Consider the following 20,745-nt stretch of genomic DNA (forward strand, 5'->3'; position numbering starts at 1 on the left):
GAATAGTAATATGTGCAATAATTATTCTTTGCTCTATTTTTATATGCATACAGTTACTTGAAAAATTTCACAAAGTTCAGGATTTAGATTTCAAATGGAGCCAAAACAAAACAAAGCAAAACTTGGCCCTACTCTTTGATGGTGGCTCATACGTACCTTCCTATCCAACTAAATGGCCACAGATTTGGTACAGTTCTAAGAAAATCTAGCAATAGGTTCTCTTCAGGTATAAGCTATTTTTACAGTTGGGAGAGCTTGCTATTATTACATTAAGGTATTAAAGTTGCCTCTGTAAATATCAAACACTCTTCTGTCATGAGAATCTTTTCCTAGAGAGTGGGTTTCAAACTTCAATGTTTATCAGTTTGACTGGAAAGCTTGTTTAAAAAAAAAACAAACCAAACAGATCATATGCTAGGCATCGTGATACATGAGGCTAGGGCAGGAAAAGGAGAGATCAAGGCCAGCCTGGGCACTTTAATGATACCTCCTTGTCTCAAAAACAAAATACCAGATCACTGATTCTAACTCCCAGGCTTTCTGACTCAAGAAACTTGGGGTCTAAAATTTTGCCCTGTTCATCAGTTCCAAGATAATACTGACACTTTTTTTTGTCAGTCCTGGGGCTTGAACTCACACTGCAGATATTTTGGGAACCACACTTTGAGAATTATTTGTCCAAGAACATCTATGAAAGCTTCTGTGTCCTCTGCCCTTTCCCTCCCCCAACCCTTCTTCCATTCTGGAACATTCCTCCATAATAAAGACCAGGATTTGTAGTTATCCCCTCAAGCTCCAGGAGACCTTCCAGTGAATAATATGACAAAACATTTTTGCTGAAATTAATCATATTTTTTCAAAATTATTTCTTCTAATGATGGAGGTAACAATTCAGCTCCTACCTTCCCCTAAATATAACCAGATTAATTTTGTTTCTCTTTTCTATTCTCTCTTGGTTCTCTTCTTCTAATTGCTGAAAAGAGAAAGTATGGTCCATAAGAAAAACTTGTTTTTAGTCAAAAGTGTTGTGATATATGTCTGTCATTCTAACTAGTCATGAGACTAAATGAGGCAGGAAGATTGCAAGTTTGAGGCCACCCTCAATACAAGCTGAGAAAAGGGCAGGAGGAGGAGAGGAAACCTTTTACTTCATTATAGTTTTCCTTTTCCACCATGTTATGGGTATTTACTTATTACCATCTGAAAATAACAAGGCTTGTATTAGTATTTCTAAATTCAAAGTCTTGTCACAGGGTAGGCATTCAGTCCAGCTTTGTCAAAGGAAACATTTCTGTCACTGAATGTTAGAGTTGGAAGAGTCCCTACTGACCACTTCTTTTTTTCTGGGGGTGGGGGGTGGGAGGTGGATGTGGGGCTTGACCTCAGGGCCTGGGCACTGTCCCTGAGCCCTTTTTACTCAAGTTTAATGCTCTACTATTTTGAGCCACAGTGCCACTTCCGGTTTTCTGGTGGTTCACTGGAGATGAGAGTTTCACAGACTTTCCTGCCCCGGCTGGCTCAGAACTGTGATCCTCAGCCTCCTGTAGCAAAGTTCACAGGTGTGGCCCACCAGCACTAGGCTCAGTGATCACTCTTTACTACCATGTTCCATGTGAGACAACCAAGGATTGTGGACCTTGGTGTAGAAAAGGTCAATGTAAGAGCCAGAATTAGCCTTGTTCCTGCTGCCCAGCCTGCACTTCTTTCTGAATCTGCGGTTCTTCTCACATGTTTTATCAAAAGAGTTCAATAGGACAGCTGCTTGGACTTAAGCAAGACAGCTTAAGTACAAAGCACAGGGCTGAAGACTTTTAAAAAATGATCATAAAATTCTCAATTAAGGAGGTGTACTAATGGAAAAGACTTTTTGAGCATAGTATTTTGCTTTGCAAGCTATGGGCTTTGCAAATTTTCTTGCAAAATGGAGAGAAAGGATTATTTTTCTAAAAAATGTCAAGAAAAGCCCAGACAACTGAGAAGGTAAAAGTTCTGATAGGGTCTAGCACTGAGCAGATGAGAAACACATATAATGGAGAAACATAACAGCCCTGCCAAATGCAACAGTGACATGAACTGCACGATCATAGCCCAAATAATTAATTAAAAAAAAACAACAACTGTTGGTTCTGAAGTGTCCTAGCTATACAGCTTAGGCTGCCTGGAGTGCTCCATCTTCTTTCCTTTGTTTCCAGAGTTCTGCAATTGTAAACATATGGTACCTTGTTCAACTAGTTAAACTGACTCCTCCAACACTTCTAGCACTATTAGCGTGATGCCAGAGACCACACCTGTAATTCTATATACCCAGGAGGCTGAGATCTGCAGGATCTCAATTCAAGGCCAGCGCTAGGCAGAAAAGTTTACTGGATTCTTGTCTACAAAAGAACTAGCAAAAAACAGGTCTGTAGGCCTGGTTCAAAAGGAAGAACAGAACAATACAAAACCCTGAGTTCATATTAGTACCACACATATGCACACACACACACACACACACACACACACACACACACACACAGGTTCTATACCTTCATCTGCTGTCTTTGGTTACGGTAAAAAAAGGCTGAGAAGTGATCACAATGTCTATCATCTTGTGGAGCACATGGGCAGCAAAGATGGCGCTGGGAGGGGGTTGAGTGGGCAGAGCCTAATTTACTGTAGAGCACATGGGCAGCCAAGATGGCGCTGGGAGAGGGTTGAGTGGGCAGAGCCCAATTGATCTGCCCAACGGTACCTAACCAGCCCCTGAAGGCTCAGGTGAATGATAGGGTGTGACCTTGACAGTGATTGGTTCCTCTTCCTCCCTTACCATACCTTAAAAGGGGCTGCTCTCTGTTAATAAACGAGTTTTTCTACCTGCTGGATTTGGCTCCCCGCTGTGTCTAATTGTCTCCTGGGCTGAGGGAGGCTAGGGAACGGGCGAGCCCTGCACTTACCTTTCCTCGGACCCGTCCGTCTTTTGTGGGACGGATGAAGACCCAACATCTACTTCAAAATCCTATAAATGGAAAATGTTCTCTTCCTACTAAATTCATTTTGATTCTTTGGTCAGAAAAAAATGTACTATTAGGACAAGTGCAGGAATAAAACCTTTTGATTCCAGGAAGTCTGGAATACATTTAAAAACTGGCATAAATGGGGAGAGGTGACTGGGGGCATGGTTCAAATGGTAAAGCACCTGCTGAGCAAGTGCAATCCTCAGTGCAAATTGAGGTATCTCTAACAAACAGATTAAAAATGAGGAGTAAAACCAAGGTTTACCAATGTATAGAAAGTCACACATGATGATTAAAAAAAAAATACCAAAACTTGGCAGATGTTTCCTTTAGGCAAATACCCAAACCAATGTCCCTAAATCCTTTGGCTTCATGTGTGTTTTGAGAGTCTATTGCTAGAAGCTGAGGTAAGGCCAGCAGCCACTTGGCTTCAGTCTTCATCCTACCTAGGATCTAGGCCATCACACACAGAGAAGGGCTTGGCAGGATTGATGACACTATTTTGTAGGCTGGAAGAAGGGAGGAAGAGAAGAGGAAAGTCTGCCTCAACGAATTTAGATGTGATACCACATTTTAGAAAACAACACAATAGATAAAAACCTATTTGAAAGTTGTACTTTTGCATACTTACATACTATTAGTGATGCTTTAAATAGTATCCTGTGCAATAGGAGTGTATGAAAAGATTCAATCAAATCAGGGCCTATGAGATAATAATCTGCCATTTTTGTGAAATCCTTTTCACTCTTATCAAATTACAAGCCACACTGAAGGGCTGGGGAAGTGGCTCAGTGGTAGAGTGCTTGCTTAGTATGTAGTAGGTCCTGGAATCAATCCCCAGCATGGCAAATAATAAGAATACAAAGTAAAAAATACACACACACACACACACACACACACACAGCTTGCAAAACACACTATATAGAAAAAGAATAAAAAGGTTCCTTGAAAATTTGTAAAAGCATTAGCTAATGTATTCAGAGCTAGATTTTCAAACAATATAATTTCAGTACTAGATTACTGTGGCTTCTAGGCCATCTATCCCAGCCTCCAAATAAGATGGTTAAAAACAAAACAAAACAAACAAACCACAATAGCAAACACTAATGCTTATGTGTTTTAAGCCAACACTCTTGGGGTTGTGACAAAAGCTTAATCCATGCCATTCCACAATGGGCCAGGCTGCCAAGCTCAGGAGAGGCGGCAGTCCACTGGCTTCATAGGTCCTCTGTGCCACTGTTCCAAAAGGACAGCTAGACTTCTGTTAGTGCCATTAACACTCCCTTACAATCCATCTCAGGAAAGAGCTATACACAGATGAAAAGAATTTTGGAATTACATGACTTATCTTTTTCCCATATGCTAAGTCATTGCTATATACTTTTTTTTGGAGTGCTTAATAATTGTGTTGGAGAAAGGACATCAAATGATGCTTAGAAATGTGATACACATTTTCATTTCACACTCCATCAGCTTTTACAACTGTAGTTCAATGAAATGTAAGAGAGAGCTTGGCAAACAGCCAGATTTACCAAGGTAGAAGACAGGCATTGGGTTCCTTTTTTTATAGAAAGAAAAAAATGTTTAATTTTCACTCTACATGACCTAAGTAGATACCTAGCTAACCCTCTAGTGAAACAAATCAAACCATGTGTACGGCATGGTTTAGTGCCCTTTGGACCACAGGTATTCAAGATAGTATAAACACCAGTGTAGTGAGAAAGCATTCTGTTCTTCACTTGCTTCTACTTGGGATCTAAGATACACATACATACCAGGTCAGATCTTCTTCACTGCAAATCTTTACCTGCAAATAAGGGCTTCCCCTTCTGTTTCTAGCCTGAAAGTGGAAAAAGCCTGTTTCCTCTATGGTGCAGGAGCAGAGCTGTGGGCATCAGCAAAAACACATCTTTCTAATTCAGATTTCAATCTGTCAGAAAGGATTAAAGCCTCATGAATGCATAAAAAGGGAACCATAAATGATAACGGAAACATGGTCTGGAATTACTTGCTTCCACAGCTGCTATTTTACTAGCAGGATGAGAGGAAAGCATCTTTTACTTACCTTTGTTAAACCTGAGACTTCTCCCTTCACCAGTGGTTTGCTGATAGATGGTGTGTATACTTTGGCGTCCAATACTGGCTGGCCCTTCATAAAATGTTTTCCTGATTCGTAAATGTCCACTTCAACCATTTTCCCCATGAATGAAGGGTTCTTTGGCACTAACACCTACAAAACAAAAATCCAGAAAGCTTGATGTTTTTAAATAAACTGTATTTGAGACTAGTTTAAAAGCTATAGAATTATGATAAAATCGGCACAGAGTTAGTTCTCCTACACCTCATACCCAGTTGCCCCTGTCATGAACATCTTACATGTGTCTGCTAAATTAGTTGCAATGAACAATATTGATATGCCACTATTAACTAAGGCTTGTACTTGATTCAGATTTCTTGATTTGGTCCCCTTAGGCCCTTTTTAAAATGCTGGGACCCCCGCCCCATCCAAAGTGGGCTGTATTTTCCAGCTTCTCAAGGAACTGGGGTTCCTAGAGGACTGGAAGGCTTTCCTGGGGGGAAGGACTGGGCTGTAGACAGAGCTCATCCAAACGCCAGATGACTGTTGTCCTGAGGCATGTGGACCACAGGCCAGGAAGTGCCCCTCCTCCCCCTCTCCCAGCAGTCAGCCAGTCACTTCTGGACAGGCCTTTGATATTCTGTACTTGGCTGTTCCATGCAATGAAGAAAAGGAAGACAATAATGATGAAAGCCTTGTATGTGTGTTTTTTCTTAATACCTTCCTAGTTAGCTGTCAGAGTAACAGATACTTCAATTGAAGGCATGTGTGTGTGTGCGTGTGTGCCTGTGCGCGTGCGCGTGTGCGTGCGTGTTTCTTTGTGATGTATACACACATGTTTCCAGGAGAAGAGGGAAGACACTGAAGAGCAACCTGGATAACACAACATATTGGTGTTTTGCACCAAGTGAGTCTTTTGCTCTTCTAGCTCTGGCAAGCATTTGTTAGCCCCCAGAGGCTGCCTCCACACCGAACCAGCTACCCTGAAGAGCACTTTGGCTGGTTCACAGGAAACAATCAGATGGTCCCTTTCCACTAGAGATTGCTGATAAAAGTACATGTTTACCTCGAGCAAATGTTTCCCTCCTTTGGGACTCAGAGGTGGTTTGAATGCCTTCACTCTCCCTTACACTTCTATTTTAGTACTGTAGCTGGGCTTGCCAATCTCTTCAAGTTCATGTCCAAAACAAATAGACCCATTCCAATCCAACAACACTTTGATATTTAGATACAATCTTCACCTCTGGAACTCATCTTATTGAGAAAAATAACTCTTTTGACATCTTTGATCGGCTTAGTTGTAGAGAAAAAAAATTTTGAAAAAAGATAAGAGCCAAAAGTACCTCAGCCAGTTTCTTGGTGAGGCAAAATTAGATCTTGGTCTTTCTGAGTTTGATTTTTATGACCACTGAGTACCCTGCTTCATCAAAGTATAGGGAAAAGGTCACCTGGGTGGTGAATTACTTATGGCAAGCAAACGAACTAAAAGAGCTTTCGTATTGGGATATGAAAGCCCTTTTAAATCAGTTTTTATGAAATAAGAAAATCTCTAGAGCAAACTATCCCTGGGAGACCTGGAAAAATAACCCTCCTTGATCCGCAGCCTTGATTTGAATGAAGGGCTCAATGTTGTTGTTGTTTTATTTTTTTTTTCCTCCTCCAGTTTTAATAATTGCAAAAAGCCTGGCAGCTTTAAATTGGAGGAAACAGCTAATGAGGCATGCCATTGCCTTTAAAATGAAGGGGAAAAAGTTCCCTGCTGAGGCAAAAACCCAGATGGCAAGAGAAAGGAGAGGGAAGAGGCAAGGCAACACAATCACCCGCCTCCCCAGGGCTGAGCAGAAGGTTGGCCTGAATAAGAGAATGGCTCTCGGGAGTATATTAATGAGACAGGAGACGGGAAAGAGACTCAGCTCAAATGTGGAATGTTGGGAATCCTTCCTCAGCTGCAGTCTCCTCTGGAGACTGAGCAGAGCAAGTTTTCTGTGGACCTACCACCCACTCTGGGATTGATCCAGGTGGGTCACCAAGGCTGAGGCTTCTTCAGTCAACACCCTTCTGCTTTTTAACTTGAGAAGTCAGCTTCCCTTGCTCATCCCTTACCTGACATACTGACACAGCCCACACTGGCTGTGTCCCCACACTCCAGTTCCAGCCATGACCCCTAGCAAATATCACTTCCTATTTGGTCAGAAAGCAGTACAAACTTAGGAAAACCCATTGGACATTAAGAAAAGACAATGCAATCCAGACTGACCCATGTCTACCCCCACACCCCAATGGAGTTTCTTTTCTAGGAGGGCAGATTTCATCTCCTCCTTGGCTCTTGCTTTGGGTCTTTTTTGAACTGCTTGCTTGCCTGGAGAAATGGGATCCCAAAGGCTGTGGAGAGGGGAGCCCCTAGAGGTGGCCTCTAACACCAAGTGAAGCAGGTTTTATCCTCACCCAGTTCTACACAGTGGTTCACAGGAGGAGTCCAAAGAATGGACTTTTCCCCCCTTTGCTTCCAGTGCTTTTTAAAAAGGTAAATTTAAAAACAAAAACCTAAAACTAAACAAGCCTGGAAAACTAAATGACCAAGCCAACAAAGGCAATGCAGGACTGAGGTGTCTGGAGAGGAAATCCCTGCCCTCTCAGGCTGGCGCTGCCCATGCATACAATCCTTCCTGTCTTCTGTTGGAGCAAGACATTTTCCCACCGGGTCATCAGGCTGGGGGCGTTTTGGCAGGGTTAATTAACTGCCTGCTTCCAAACTCCCAAAAGTTTAAGGCTAGTTTTACCAGAGATTGATGTGGACTAAAATACACTCTATGCATGTATTTCTCTGCAGTGAGTGGACTATAGAATAAGTCATCGAGATGAACCCTGTGTGAACACAAACCCTCTGAAATCTCCTTTGCTTTCCATTTCAGAGCTTTTTTTTTTTTTAAAAAAAATCATTTTGGAGAAAAACTTTAAAGAGTCCTGAGGTGTTTCTTACCTGTTCGTAAAATTGATTGTGTGCAACATAAAACTTGGAATCAAAAGATTCTTCTGTTACTAACACGTGTTGTCTTTCACCTATCTGTGGAGAGAAGAAAGGGAAAGATAGGGACAATTACCTGAAAAGCCAAACATAAATGCCAGTCGAGTTAGTTTCCTGGACCCTGTCCTGTCCTCTTGAATTTAAAGTAGACTGCAGATGGCTAGTTACTTGAGTTACACTGTTCAAATCACTGACTCAAATTTCTTGAAAAATATTAACTGTGCAAATACAAAATTAGCATAGCATACAGTCTCTTTTCTTACATAACTGAAACAGAACTTATTTCTTCCTTCAACATAAGTAAGATAATTAAGGCCTCTAAGACAAACCAAAAATCTAAATATCACTTTGTTTCAAGAAACAAAGTGGCAAAACAAGCCAGAACAAGCTGCTTCTAATCCAAAAATTCATGAAAATATTTTGGAAATATGAAAGAATAGTAATAAACATTCATTTGAGTTATGAGGGATGTAGTACTCAAGAAAATGTCTCCAAAAGCTAGTCATTAGGCCCTAGCAGCTTAGTACCTTACATGTTGCATGCAATTCAGAAATGACTGATTCCCACAAGCATCTTCTGACTATCTGCATTTTTCTGTAATAGGCCAAAGTCCCTTTGTTGCAGTCAAGACCCCGAGCATGTTCATTTTTTTTTGAAGAAAAACGAAGTCAATTGTGAGTTCTGCATTTCTAATTTAAACACTCATTTTTAATAACCGAGAAGTTAAATAACAAAGACAAGTGACTATTCAACAACAACAAAACCTAAAAACCAACAACAACAAAAACTACCATTTCAAAGTTTGTTCCACGGTGAAATGTGGCTCCTAAAGTATCAGTTATTTTTTAGCTTTACCAAAGTTGTCAAAATGGGTGATCCAGCAAACTAGCTGTACTGAATGATGTTGCATAAATTATTTTTGCCACTGTTACTTGATAAATACTATCCCCAACCCCAACTTGAAGCATATTGGCAGGATGATTTTATTTTTTAAAAGGAGATTCTTATTCTCATTTGTAGGGACTTGTCACCATGTTCAAGTGGTTATCATTTAGGAAACATAAACACAGCTGCACTAAATAGACCACCTAACAATTAAAATAAAAAAGCAACCCTCACTCACCATCAGACAATGCCAAATACCTCATACACCATATCATTTGCCATCTAGTTTACGCTGCCATTCAAAGTATAGCCAAAGATGGTAAGGTCTCTGAGATGATTTTTACTATCCCAAGGATTAATTCCAGTCCCTGACCTGCAATGGAAGTTCATGCAACATTATCTTTTTTTAAAAGCCAAGTATCCTCAAAGGCAAGTCCCTTCATGGCTCTGTTTATCCAAAAGGTCTGGAGAATGCTTGGGTTTCATGGAAGTATTTCTGCTAAAGGAAATCTTGGAATGTTTGCCCACAGTTCACTGTGTGAGTTGCTTATAACTTAGGATAAGTATCTGTCAATGGTTCTTAAGAAAATCTGCAATTATACTTCATCTAACATTAAGTTTTCAGGGAATTAACAAGTGTGAGAATGTAGAGCCACTGGAGACTTATGCTGCTTCTCTGCTCGTGTGAGAATTTGTGTGGACAGTTGTAGCCACATTTCTGAGCTGTTCTATTTCATCTGGAGATAATAACGATGACAGTTAAATGTATACACAGTTAGAAAGACTCGCTGTGTTTACACAGTAGCGGGCTGGACTTTCCCTCAACTACCACAAAACTATCTAGAGTCCGTGCTTAGCAAGGAGGGCTACAGCAAGAGAAGGCTACAGCATCAAGCTCTTTTCTTGGCACCTTGTTTCCTTGAAGAGGTCCTTAAATTTCCAAGTACACCGAGCAAAGGTGAGCAGAAGTCCAAGGCCGGCTCCACAGCGGCTGCCATCCATCCCCACCCTTCAAAACCACACTCAAAACAACAAAAGCTCTCCTCAGTATGTTTAGAAATGAAGCTGTCTACAAGTGAATTATCAGATGCAACTTTGAACAGAATCAACTGTAATCTGAAAGCTTATAAGAAGTTAAGGAAAGGAAGTGGAGATCCAACTCTGGAAAGGGGAAATGTGCTTTGGTAACGATAAAGGAACTTAAGGGCTAAGCCAATGTGTACAAATCTCAAGTCCTAAAATTATCTATCTTTCCTCTCTGTCTCCTCCCTCTCTCCTGTCCTCTCTCTATCTCCCTCCCCCCCCACTCTCTCTCAACCTCCCACCCCCAGGGCTGATGATGGAATCCAGGGCTTTACTCATACTAGGTAAGCACTTGTCACTGAGCTCTATCTGTGGCCCTCAAGTCTGTTTTTTTAGATGAATCACCTCCCACTACATTGTCTAGCTGCTATAACCCCAGCTCTGCATAATAATGCAGTGTGGTTAAAGACTAGAGGTGCATCACAGTAATCAGCCTAAGAGTGTCCCTGTAAGTAACAAGCTCCATTAAAGCTTTTCTTTGGGAAACTCAGTTTTTTTCTTTGCAAATCTTTGCCTTTGAGGACATCTGTCAGGAAAACAATCCAATTCTACTTAACTCAGGTCTGTAAACTTCAGAAAGAGACTCTTAGTCATGGTATTTGTTTAAAACAAGTAAATTATACTTGGTAATTTATCAAATGTCAGTGCCCAAAACTTCACTTTATCTTACCTTACCTTCCAAAGCCATTTGATGAAAATAAGATGAATTTAGTTTTTAAAAATAATTTGTGCCTGTATCAGGGCTTGAACTCAGGGCTCGTGATCTTGCTTATCTTTTTCACTCAACACTGGTGCTCTACCAATTGAGCCACAGCTCTATTTCTGGCTTTTTGGTGGTTAATTGAAGAGTCTTATTGACTTCACTGGGGATGGCTTCAAACCTAGATTTTCAGCTCTCAACCTCAACCTCATAGAACTATAGGCATGAGCCAATGGTTTCTGTCCTAAATAATTATTGTTATTATGAAATAAATAATATATATATATAATTATAATTATAAAAAGAGTCTCGTGAAACCATTGCTCCATTCAACAGATTGGCTCACTGAATGAAAGCGCTGAGAAATCCCCATAATGCTCTGTGTGACCAGTAGCCGTGGAGCTGTTGGGTAATGGAGTAAGGGTGCAACAGTTCAATAGGCCCTGGTAACAAGAGAGGAGAAAAGCTCCCATACATGCACATCTACCACAAAGGCAGAAAAGGAAAGTGTATTCCCCTAAAGAAAGTGAGGATGTGGAGTGGGTTTCACCGTCCTTCCAATTTTGGTGGAAGTAGCAGAGAGGAAAGGGAGCCTTTGAGCTGCTCCGGTACTCTCTGCCTCCTATTCAGCTGCTAGCTGTTGAACACTTACAGCATGGCAGATTTAATCCTGCAGTAATGTCTTTTTCCTTCAGTAAAGGAACATCTGTGACAAACAAAAAGCAATATTTTTAAGATTCAGTTTCTGGGTAGGTTTTCTTCAGTGTTACATAATCAGTGAGTTGTGTCATTTGTGTCACATCTATGTTTCAGATTTCCCAAGAGCCTCAAGTTGTGAGAAACAGCAGTGCTAACCATATGGCCAAGAGAATGTGCACAAAACACATTTGCGTGACACAAAGCAGTGGTTTCCAGGAGAACTTGGTTGTTGAATGAATACTGGATCACGCTATTAGCCTACCAAGCTACAGAAGGATTTAAAGGAGAAGCTCAAAAGAATTGTTTGAAGAAAGACAGAAGTTATCCAAGTTAGACAAATGCATTAGGATATTTGAGTTAATATCTTTAACTCAGGAATGTTATTTGTATAGGTTTCTCTCAACTCATACATGGCATTAAATATAAAGTATGCCCAGTTTGTTTGGTTTTTTAAAACTGATTTTTGTCTTGTCACCTCTGTTTTACACTCTGAAAACCTGAGATGTATATCTGGAAAAGAATGTCAGTTCAATGCCTATTTTGAGGCATTGGGTTAGATAAATTTTAATATTTCAGTTGGCTTGTTTATAAAAAAAGATCCTATGAAGGTCAGATATACACACATGCATCTAAAATACATTTGAGAATCTGTGTAAGGTAAATATTTACGGCTTGAGAAGAGCTATAAGATACTAAAAGATTATTTTCCTTCCCTGAGAAGTTTCTAACAATTACTTTTCCTGTCCATTTTTTTGGGTTTAGGAGATTACAAAACACATATCAAAAGTTCTCCTAAGCGTTTATACCACAATCATAATAATCTTGAATTTTATCTCTGCTTATCTTACCAAATTTTCTGGCATGCTACTTCTGTAGCTAAGTTTTACTTATTTATTTATTTTACTGTAGATAATAAAATACAATTTTTCTGCCTGACTGGTTTTGAATACACGACTCTGGAAAATGTCAAATGTCTTTCTTTAGCTCTAGTAAAATCAGTTTCCCCTTACCCATCCCCCTCCAAGCTGCCTGGAAGATGTTAAACACGAGGCTGTGACCTTAAACTCTGAAATAATATTTCTAGTGTCTGTGCACAAGCCTGCCCTCACACACACCTTTAGACTAATTACTGCAGTGTAATGCTGCTGGAGAACCGCTGTAATTACACTTGGAGAAAAGTATGGTCTTGTTCTTTCCTAGCTAATGAAAATGATAACCTTTCCATTTTGATTCATCATTCACAACAGGCAGAGCCTGCGATGCTGGGTCTCCAGGGTATACAGTAATTTTCCTGACTGTTTATGCACTCTTTTTGTTTTCTAGCCCTGTAGATACTAGAATTAAAGAAGCAGGCATGCTTATGCTTAAAAACAGTCCACAGTAATAATAGCAATAACATTAAAGTTTAATATCATCCTTACTCCACAATGCGTTCTCTAATGAAAGAGGGCCATGACACAGGAATGTGTGTCAGAAATGATGATAGCATGAAAAACATGCCTCTAAATCTATCACTAGTGCTAGCCATCAGTCACTGGATGACTTAGGGATTCTTAGAAGGAGATATTGACAATCTGTTTTGAAAGAGACTTGTGTCTCATTCTGACAATGATTAAAAACACATTCTATTAGATTAAAAAATATTGCTCTGTATGGAAAACCACATTCTTGTGCTGCATTTTTCAATAGGATTAAATTTATTCAAAGGGGAAAGAACGTTCTTCAGAAACAGAAGATTCACCCTTTTAAGTAATTAATTTATGTGTACCCACAAGGAAATGTCACAAGTGTCTTAGCAGCCCTATTATTTCTTCCTTCACTATAGAAATAGCTTGCATATAAAGAAAGATGGCAAAACAATTTGCATTTTCAAAAGTCTTTCCTCCTACAAAGATGATGACCATACTCAAAACTGTTCAACCTAATCAAATTAAATTAGGAGGTTTCTTCTACCCAGAAGCCCTTTTGACTTTTCTTTCAATTGCTGACTCAATTTTTTCAAGCCACAAATCCACCTCAGTAACAGAAAGGCACTGCAAGGTTGCTTCTTTCTGGATAGAGGCAAAACCTTATGATTATTATTATTATTATTGTCAATGTAGGGCTTAAGCTCAGGGCCTGGGCACTGTCCCTGTGCTCTTTTGCTCGAGGCTAGCATTCTTCCATTTTGAGCCACATCTCCACTTCTGATTTTCTGGTGGTTAATTGGAGAAAAGAGTCTCACAAACTTTCTTACCTGGGCTAGTTTCAAACTACAATCCTCAAATCTCAGCCTCCTGAGTACCTAGGATTATAGGCCTAGCAAAACCTTATTCTTAAATAACACAGCTATTGTCATTTGCTGATGGGGAGCCAGCAAACAGGTTTATTATAATCGATGCCCTGGTCTTTTCTAGCAAAAAAAAGACCTTACATACTACTGACTGAACTTTGAATCCAAATGGATAGCAAAATTTTACTGCCATATGTACATTCTTGGTATTCTAGAATATTCTGAGTTATTATGCAATGCTTTAGTGGAACTTTTTTTCCCCTTCTGTTTTTATTGTTTTTGTTTTTTAAATAGTCCATAGTCCAGGATGGCCTCAAGCTGGAAATCCTCCTGCCTCAACTTCTCAAGTGCTGGGATTATAGGTGTTCATCATCATACTCAGCCTTTGTGGTAAGAACACATACTGCATAAATTCAGACAAAATTGTTCCTTCTTATCACAGACCACAAAAATATATCAAATTTGCTTCTCCCAACACCAGACAAGCTCTACAATGCACAACATTTAAAGCCCCAGGGCTAGATACTGCTTATAAAATGTAACGGTAAGATCTTCCTAATAAGACTAAGCGGGTCCAACATATATATGCTATTAAAAGCTCAATCCAAAAACCTGAACAAAATGTTATTCTTTCCCTCTCTTCTGATCTTTTCCCATTCCTCCCTGTCCTCATCACAGGAAAAACCCACAATTATATTATGTCTTAAGTATTTTGTCAATTATACCTAAACAAGGTAAAGAAATAAATTATAATCCTCCTAGAAAATATCAATTAGCCAGTCTTTTTGACAAAACACTTTTTGCCATGGATATCTTGTTGCTATATATAAAGAGTAGATAAATTCTAAAAAAATAATTTTGAGTAGTCCTCCCTTGTCCACCATTTCACTTTCCAGTCTCAGTAATCCCCTGTTCAATGTTGGTCTGAAATGATCATTTTCCATTGTGGACTGTGCAGTTACAGAGGACCTAGAAACTTACCACCTGAGGATAAGGGGAGATTCATATATGTAAAGTATTGCCATAAACAAAGTTAAAAAGTAATGGCTGGGTGCTGGTGACTCACGCCTGTAATTCTAGCTACTCAGGAGGTTGCAATCTAATGATCAGTCTGAAGCCTGCCTGGACAGGTAAGTCTGTGAGACTATTATCTCCACTTAACTATCATACCTGCCACTGAAGTTGTGGCTTAAGTGGTAAGATGCTAACCTTGGGCACAAAAACTCAGGAATTGCCCTGAGACCCACAGTTCAAGCCTGCACACACACATACACACCCACACATACACCCCCACACGCCCCCACACCCCCTCAAGTATAAGGAAAACATCATGAGATACAACCACATAATATCCTTTATATTACATGTATAGTAAGAAGCTTTACTAAACAGAAAACAATAAATACTCCCAAAAGAAAGATAAACTGTTTGTGGGGGCTGGGAAGGTGACTCAGTGGTAGAGCGCTTGCCTAGCATGCAATGAGGCCCTGGGTTCAATTCCTCAGTACCACGTAAGCAAAAAGAAAAAAGCCGGAAGTGGGCGCTGTGGCTCAAGTGGTAGAGTGCTAGCCTTGAGCTGAAGAGCTGAGGGACAGTGCCCAGGCCCAGAGTTCAGGGCCACGACCGGACCCAGGAAAAAAAACAAAACAAAACTGTTTGTTCAAGCCTGGTAGTACATGCCTGTAATTCCAGCCATGGCAGAGGTAGAAGGATCTTGTTTGAGGCTGGTGGAGTAAAAGTGAGAGACACTACATTAAAAAAAAAACTAAAAGCAAAAGTACGGTGTATGGCTGCAACTGATATAGTGCTGGCCTAGCAACTGAGAGACTCAGTGTTCAAGTAAATGGAAACTGCTGGAAAGGCAATCTAAAAGAATTTATAATCTAAATTATCAATATAGATGTGTGATAAAGTTCCACCTCATTCTCAGGCAAAGAGATAAACACTGAATAAAGACATATCCTTACTTCCACAAGTATGTATGAATACAAGACTATATTTCTGGGAGGAAAAATTCTTATACAAGTGTGCACACATCTAAGTATTCACACTTACTGTTTTGAGCTCCTAAACAGATTACCTTGGCGGTGCTTGTGCTTGTGTTTCACGGACAACCCAATAAATAAACCAAGTATAGAAGGACAAGAAGGAGGAAGTGAAAAAGAAAATTAGAAAGACAAAAAGCCAAGGCTGAGAGATCTATTAATTGTTGCTGAGACATGAGAGTGGGTCTCTGTTCTCTGAACAGTATAGAAAAAAAGCCAGGAAGAGTGAAAACTTGAAAAAGGCAAAGTTTATTTGAAAGTGAAGGAGAAGCTGTGGAAGAAAGTAGCAGAAAATCTCCAAGTGGAGAGAGAACTAAGGAGGAGTCCAATGGGGTCCTCTCTTTGGGTGGTTTTCTTGTGCAAGGCTCCTCCACTTTCTCCTCTCCTCCCCTGGGCTCTGTGTTGATTGCCCATACCTGTAATCCTTGTACCTGAGCATTGGCTCTTTTCACTGGTTGAGAAGGAACTCAGGGCATTATGGGAAGAAGAGTTTGAGCAGGATGAAGGATTTGACAGGAAGCCAGGTCCCATGGGAATAAGAAATGCGACCAGGGGATGGCTATCACTTGCATGTTAGGTCTACCATCTTTTATCCCCATCTATATATATCAGTTCCCCTTTCTCTCTCATTATGTAATTTAGTAATGTGCAGGAAGGGAGAGCTCCCTCTCCAGCTTGTGCCCTCATTGAATGTGGCACAGTCAATAGTACAGGACTCAGGAAAAATCCAAAGAAAGGTTCAGCTACATTGAGGGAACTAAGGGAGGAGGTGTGGTATGCTGGACATTTTCCAATTCCCATTTATGGCCTTCTAAGAAAGCTGTTTTGCAAACACTAAATTAGGAGAAAGTAGGCAAGCTAGAGTATATTCAGATTTCTTGTGGATGAAAAGAGAAAAACTTATAGAACATTTTATTAAAATTTAATGAGAAGGGACTTTCCTTTAGAAAATGTGACTTGGTCAAAGTCACAGCTCACAATATTGAATATATAAAGTTAAGAATGGGTTTGATCCTGACAGTTGTGTTAATGAAGCCATGCATTACTTAATTGCTCTGAAAGAGTGGCTCATTCATCCAGCTACCCACAGCTCCTGAGCACCTGAAATTCTGCATATCAAACTGAGAGATGCACTATAAAACCCAGATAGGTAAAAGGCACATCAGATTACCTCAACCTTAACATGAAGAGAGAATGTAAAAAATCTCATTAATTTTAATACTGCTTACATGTTGAGAGAGTATGCTTGATATTTATTGACTTAAATAAGATATATTAGCACTCAATCCACCAGATTCTTTTATTTTTTAATGTAGCTACCAGACAACGGAAAATAACTCAGAGGCTCATATTATATTTCTATTGGACAATGTTGCTCTAAAACACATGATGTTGTTTTTTATTCTTTTTTCAGGACTTAACAGGAATCTCTCATTTCACTATTTAGAATGGGATCATATCAGTCATTTTTCAAAAATCAGTTTTGAAAACCTCACCACAAATACTCTTAGTTGTGGCAAAGCTTCTGTTTTGGGAAAGAATGTAAATTAGTCCATAAATTATAAAGGCAGAAATTTTGAATATCTATAAAGTGCTCTTTGTAACCACTAAATTATTTTTGCTTGCATTTTTATGGCAGATTCCAGCCTTTCTAGAAGTCATAAGGCACGACCAACTAGCTGCTTGTTTTTAGGGAAATCCAGGCAACCAAGGAGTGGCTATCTAAATTTTCCAATCTGTCATTTCTCATTTTGTGTGGCTAAAAAATAACAATGGTGGTTGAATTTTAAAAGACAGAAATCAATCATTTTCAAATTAATTTTTTTCAAAGCCAAAAAAATGAATGTCCAAAATACATACTGTCTTTGGTAAGATAAATCTTTTATTACCAACCCTATTACCAAAGAACTCAGCATCCCTGCCAGCAATAAATAACACGTGCAATACACCCCACCATCTTTCAACCATTTGCCAATAGGATGGAGACTGAGGAAGCAGAAAAGATTAAGGCAGAAATCAAAGACAGCCAAGCTCTAATGGTGTCTAATTAGCATAACAAAAGACACAACCACAATCTTTCAGCACTGGGCAATACATCTCATTAAAGAAGACTGAATAACAATTATTCTCTCCACCCCCTCTCTCACCCCCACTTCTTGGCTCAGTTCCGAGAGCTCCTGAGAGCTGAGCTACAGCTTCTGCTTTATTGGCAAGGCATTCAGGCTGCAGGGAAAAAGCCCACTTGCTTTACCCTGCACCTGCATCTCAATGCTTTATTCCCATTTCCTTTCCTGCTGTGAAAATGGGTTCCTTCAAGCTCATGCAAGTCCTGCTCTGCAGTTTATAGGAACACAGCATTGAGATACGTCCATGATGACCTAACAATCCAAATTCTAGTTACCCTTCAAATGTCTTTATTCAAAGAAAAATCAATCTATTTGTTTCTCTTCACCCATTCTGGTCTCTCTTCCTGCCCCTCCTCCTTGCCTTAATGTTACTTCCCTGTGTTAGCCTTAATGAAGCTAAATTGAAATTCTACCAAATTCTACTGCAACCAGTAATTAAGCTGGGTGCACACGTGCACACATGCACGCATGCATACACACACACAGATGAATGCATATATCATGCTATTTAAATGGGAGTGGTTTGTGTCAGACCTAACCTTTTCTCTCTGATGTTATTACATAAGAGAAAATACATGAAATTCAATACAAGGAAACTGAGGTTGTGGATGAGCATATGAGCAGTTTTGGTAAACTTTTAAGCCAAGCATAAAAGATTCTACCTAACCCCCCAAACAAAAGATTCAAAAAACAAAAGGTTCAAAGCATGCTGTGTACTCTTCCCTTTCAATCTACACTGGGGGAAGAACTGATTGGGGAGAGGGACTTTTTTTTTTAAAGACAGTTTTGTAATGCAAACATTTTTCAATTCTGAGCAATACTTTTGATCACAAATACCTTTCAAAAGGAAATTTAGTATGAGGGTTGCTTTGATTTTTTTTTTTAATGGCTTCCACTGCCAAACACATCATCTGCTTAAGCCTGAGCACTGCCATGGCTGCGAGTAGCTCTAGGAAAAGCTGTTTATCACAGATGCAGACAGGAACCACTGTAATCGCTCTTGAGACTAAATAGCAGAAAGCCAGCCAACTCACAGGGGTAGCTGGGAAAACCTACCGAACCTATTTACTGTGTCTGGATTTTCCAAACTGCTGTACAATGAGGGCAGTGCATTGGAGGAACTGAGAGACCCTGAGAATATTTAAGTCATTAAATTCATAGACTGGGGACCTGGTGAGAGACATTTTAATGCCCAAATACTTTGTATGATGTATACAGTTAAAATAAACCTTAGGATGTCATTGTCATTTAAATCCTAAAAGACCCTCCTCTATACTGAGAACTACTTAGTATTCAAGCATTGTTTTCTAGTTTCATCCTCTATGTGGAGTGGATTTTTTTTTAATTTTCTACTGCCTTGAATTTCCCCATTTAATAGATCACTTTGTTTTATATATGTATATATGTTATTTTTTACTTTAAAGTTTTGTCATATAGCAGCATGCAAGTGTAGCATATGATTATGAATTCTATATTGCATTTAGATAAACATTCACTCAAAACACTTTCACTGATTGATTCCCAGTGACTAAACTCTCATGTGAACCATAGTTCCTAATGGAGAGGCTAGTAAGATTTTTCATTTTAAGACATAATCCCAGCCAATAAACAAAAGCTTGAAGAATACTACTAATTAGGGACTCAGAAAGCTTCCAACTATCCCACTAACTAGAGTTTGACTACCAGCAGGCATTTACTTTTGGGCCTCATTTTCCTCATCTGTTAGTGTCTTTACACTTCTGACTCTCAGATTTTATTTCTAAAATAAGAGAATCAGCAAAGTGTCCTGTAGTGCACAGGAGGGACAGGGAAACTCTGGCTTTGGTTGCAGAGTATGTAGCAGCAGTGTGCTAACATCAGTTCCTTCCCATGGACCTAGCTGGGTGGCTCTTGCCTGGCAGCTTGGTAGCAGCCTCACTGCTATGGTCCTTCCTCCAGTGGGGACAGATAGTCTATGGTCAACGGACTTGCCAAAGGATGAACAGATCTTCCATTTGGAGATTATATTTTTAATAAAATGCATCATGCATGCACGTGCATGCATGCGCACATGCATGCGTGCACGCGCGCGCGTGCACACACACACACACACACACATACACACATACCCTTTGGTAGTACTAGAGATTGAACTCAGAACCTGACACTTTCAAGGCAGGTGGCTCTGGTGCTTGAGCCACACTTCCAAACCCTTTTTCCATTCTCCTACTTATGTTTCTTCTGTGGCTGGGGATGAGAGGCACACCTCACAGCATCCCGTCATTGAGTGAAAAGGTATCTCCCTAACTTCTTTTGCCTGTGATGTCCTCAAAGGACAATCTACCAATTGCTGCCTACCAAGTAGCTTGGATTATAGGCTTCACCCACGTTGCCTGGCTTGTAATAGGTATCTTTAGACAAGTAATCATGAGATAATTTTCAATAAGTAGCTGTCTTAGGGTGCTTGAGAATTGGAGTAACTTTGGGAAAGCAATATGGTGTAGACCTGTTTATATCCATAGCAATTATCCATACTGATGACTTAGATTCAAGATTACTTAGGCTGTTCTCCATGCTAAGTTAGTAGAGGACTAAGGTGGAAAGTGGATGCAAGGAGCATAAGCCATGCTGACTGGCTCACAGTGGTCCTTCTTAAACTACCATGAAAAACAGCGAGGTCTCACTTCCTCCAATTTCTAAGAAGCCATGACTCAAAAAGACAGCCGACAAGTAAGACAGAATATATTTAATGAGGAAAGGAGGAAAAATTTCCAATACTGATAAATCTGCAATTCATTTTTTTCCAGTAGTGACTGGAAAGATGAATTGTGCTGAAAAAAAAAACCCCAAGCAGCATCCTG

The 20,745-nt window shown here is 39.8% G+C and overlaps 1 protein-coding gene across 2 annotated transcripts in view; it reads right to left on the bottom strand.

Moving 5' to 3' along the window:
• The window catches only part of Cdkal1 (CDK5 regulatory subunit associated protein 1-like 1), a 520,358-nt gene that overhangs the window by 25,470 nt on the left and 474,143 nt on the right, over positions 1 to 20,745 (bottom strand). For both annotated transcript variants that reach the window (XM_013030462.1, XM_013030461.1), the window contains 2 exons: positions 8,051 to 8,134; positions 5,059 to 5,223 (listed from right to left, as the gene is read on the bottom strand). In XM_013030462.1, the coding sequence (XP_012885916.1) occupies positions 5,059 to 5,223; positions 8,051 to 8,134 (249 nt within the window). The remainder of the gene's footprint in view (positions 1 to 5,058; positions 5,224 to 8,050; positions 8,135 to 20,745) is intronic.

Source organism: Dipodomys ordii, unplaced genomic scaffold (assembly GCF_000151885.1).
Source record: "Dipodomys ordii isolate 6190 unplaced genomic scaffold, Dord_2.0 Scaffold130, whole genome shotgun sequence".
Lineage (NCBI taxonomy): Eukaryota > Metazoa > Chordata > Mammalia > Rodentia > Heteromyidae > Dipodomys > Dipodomys ordii.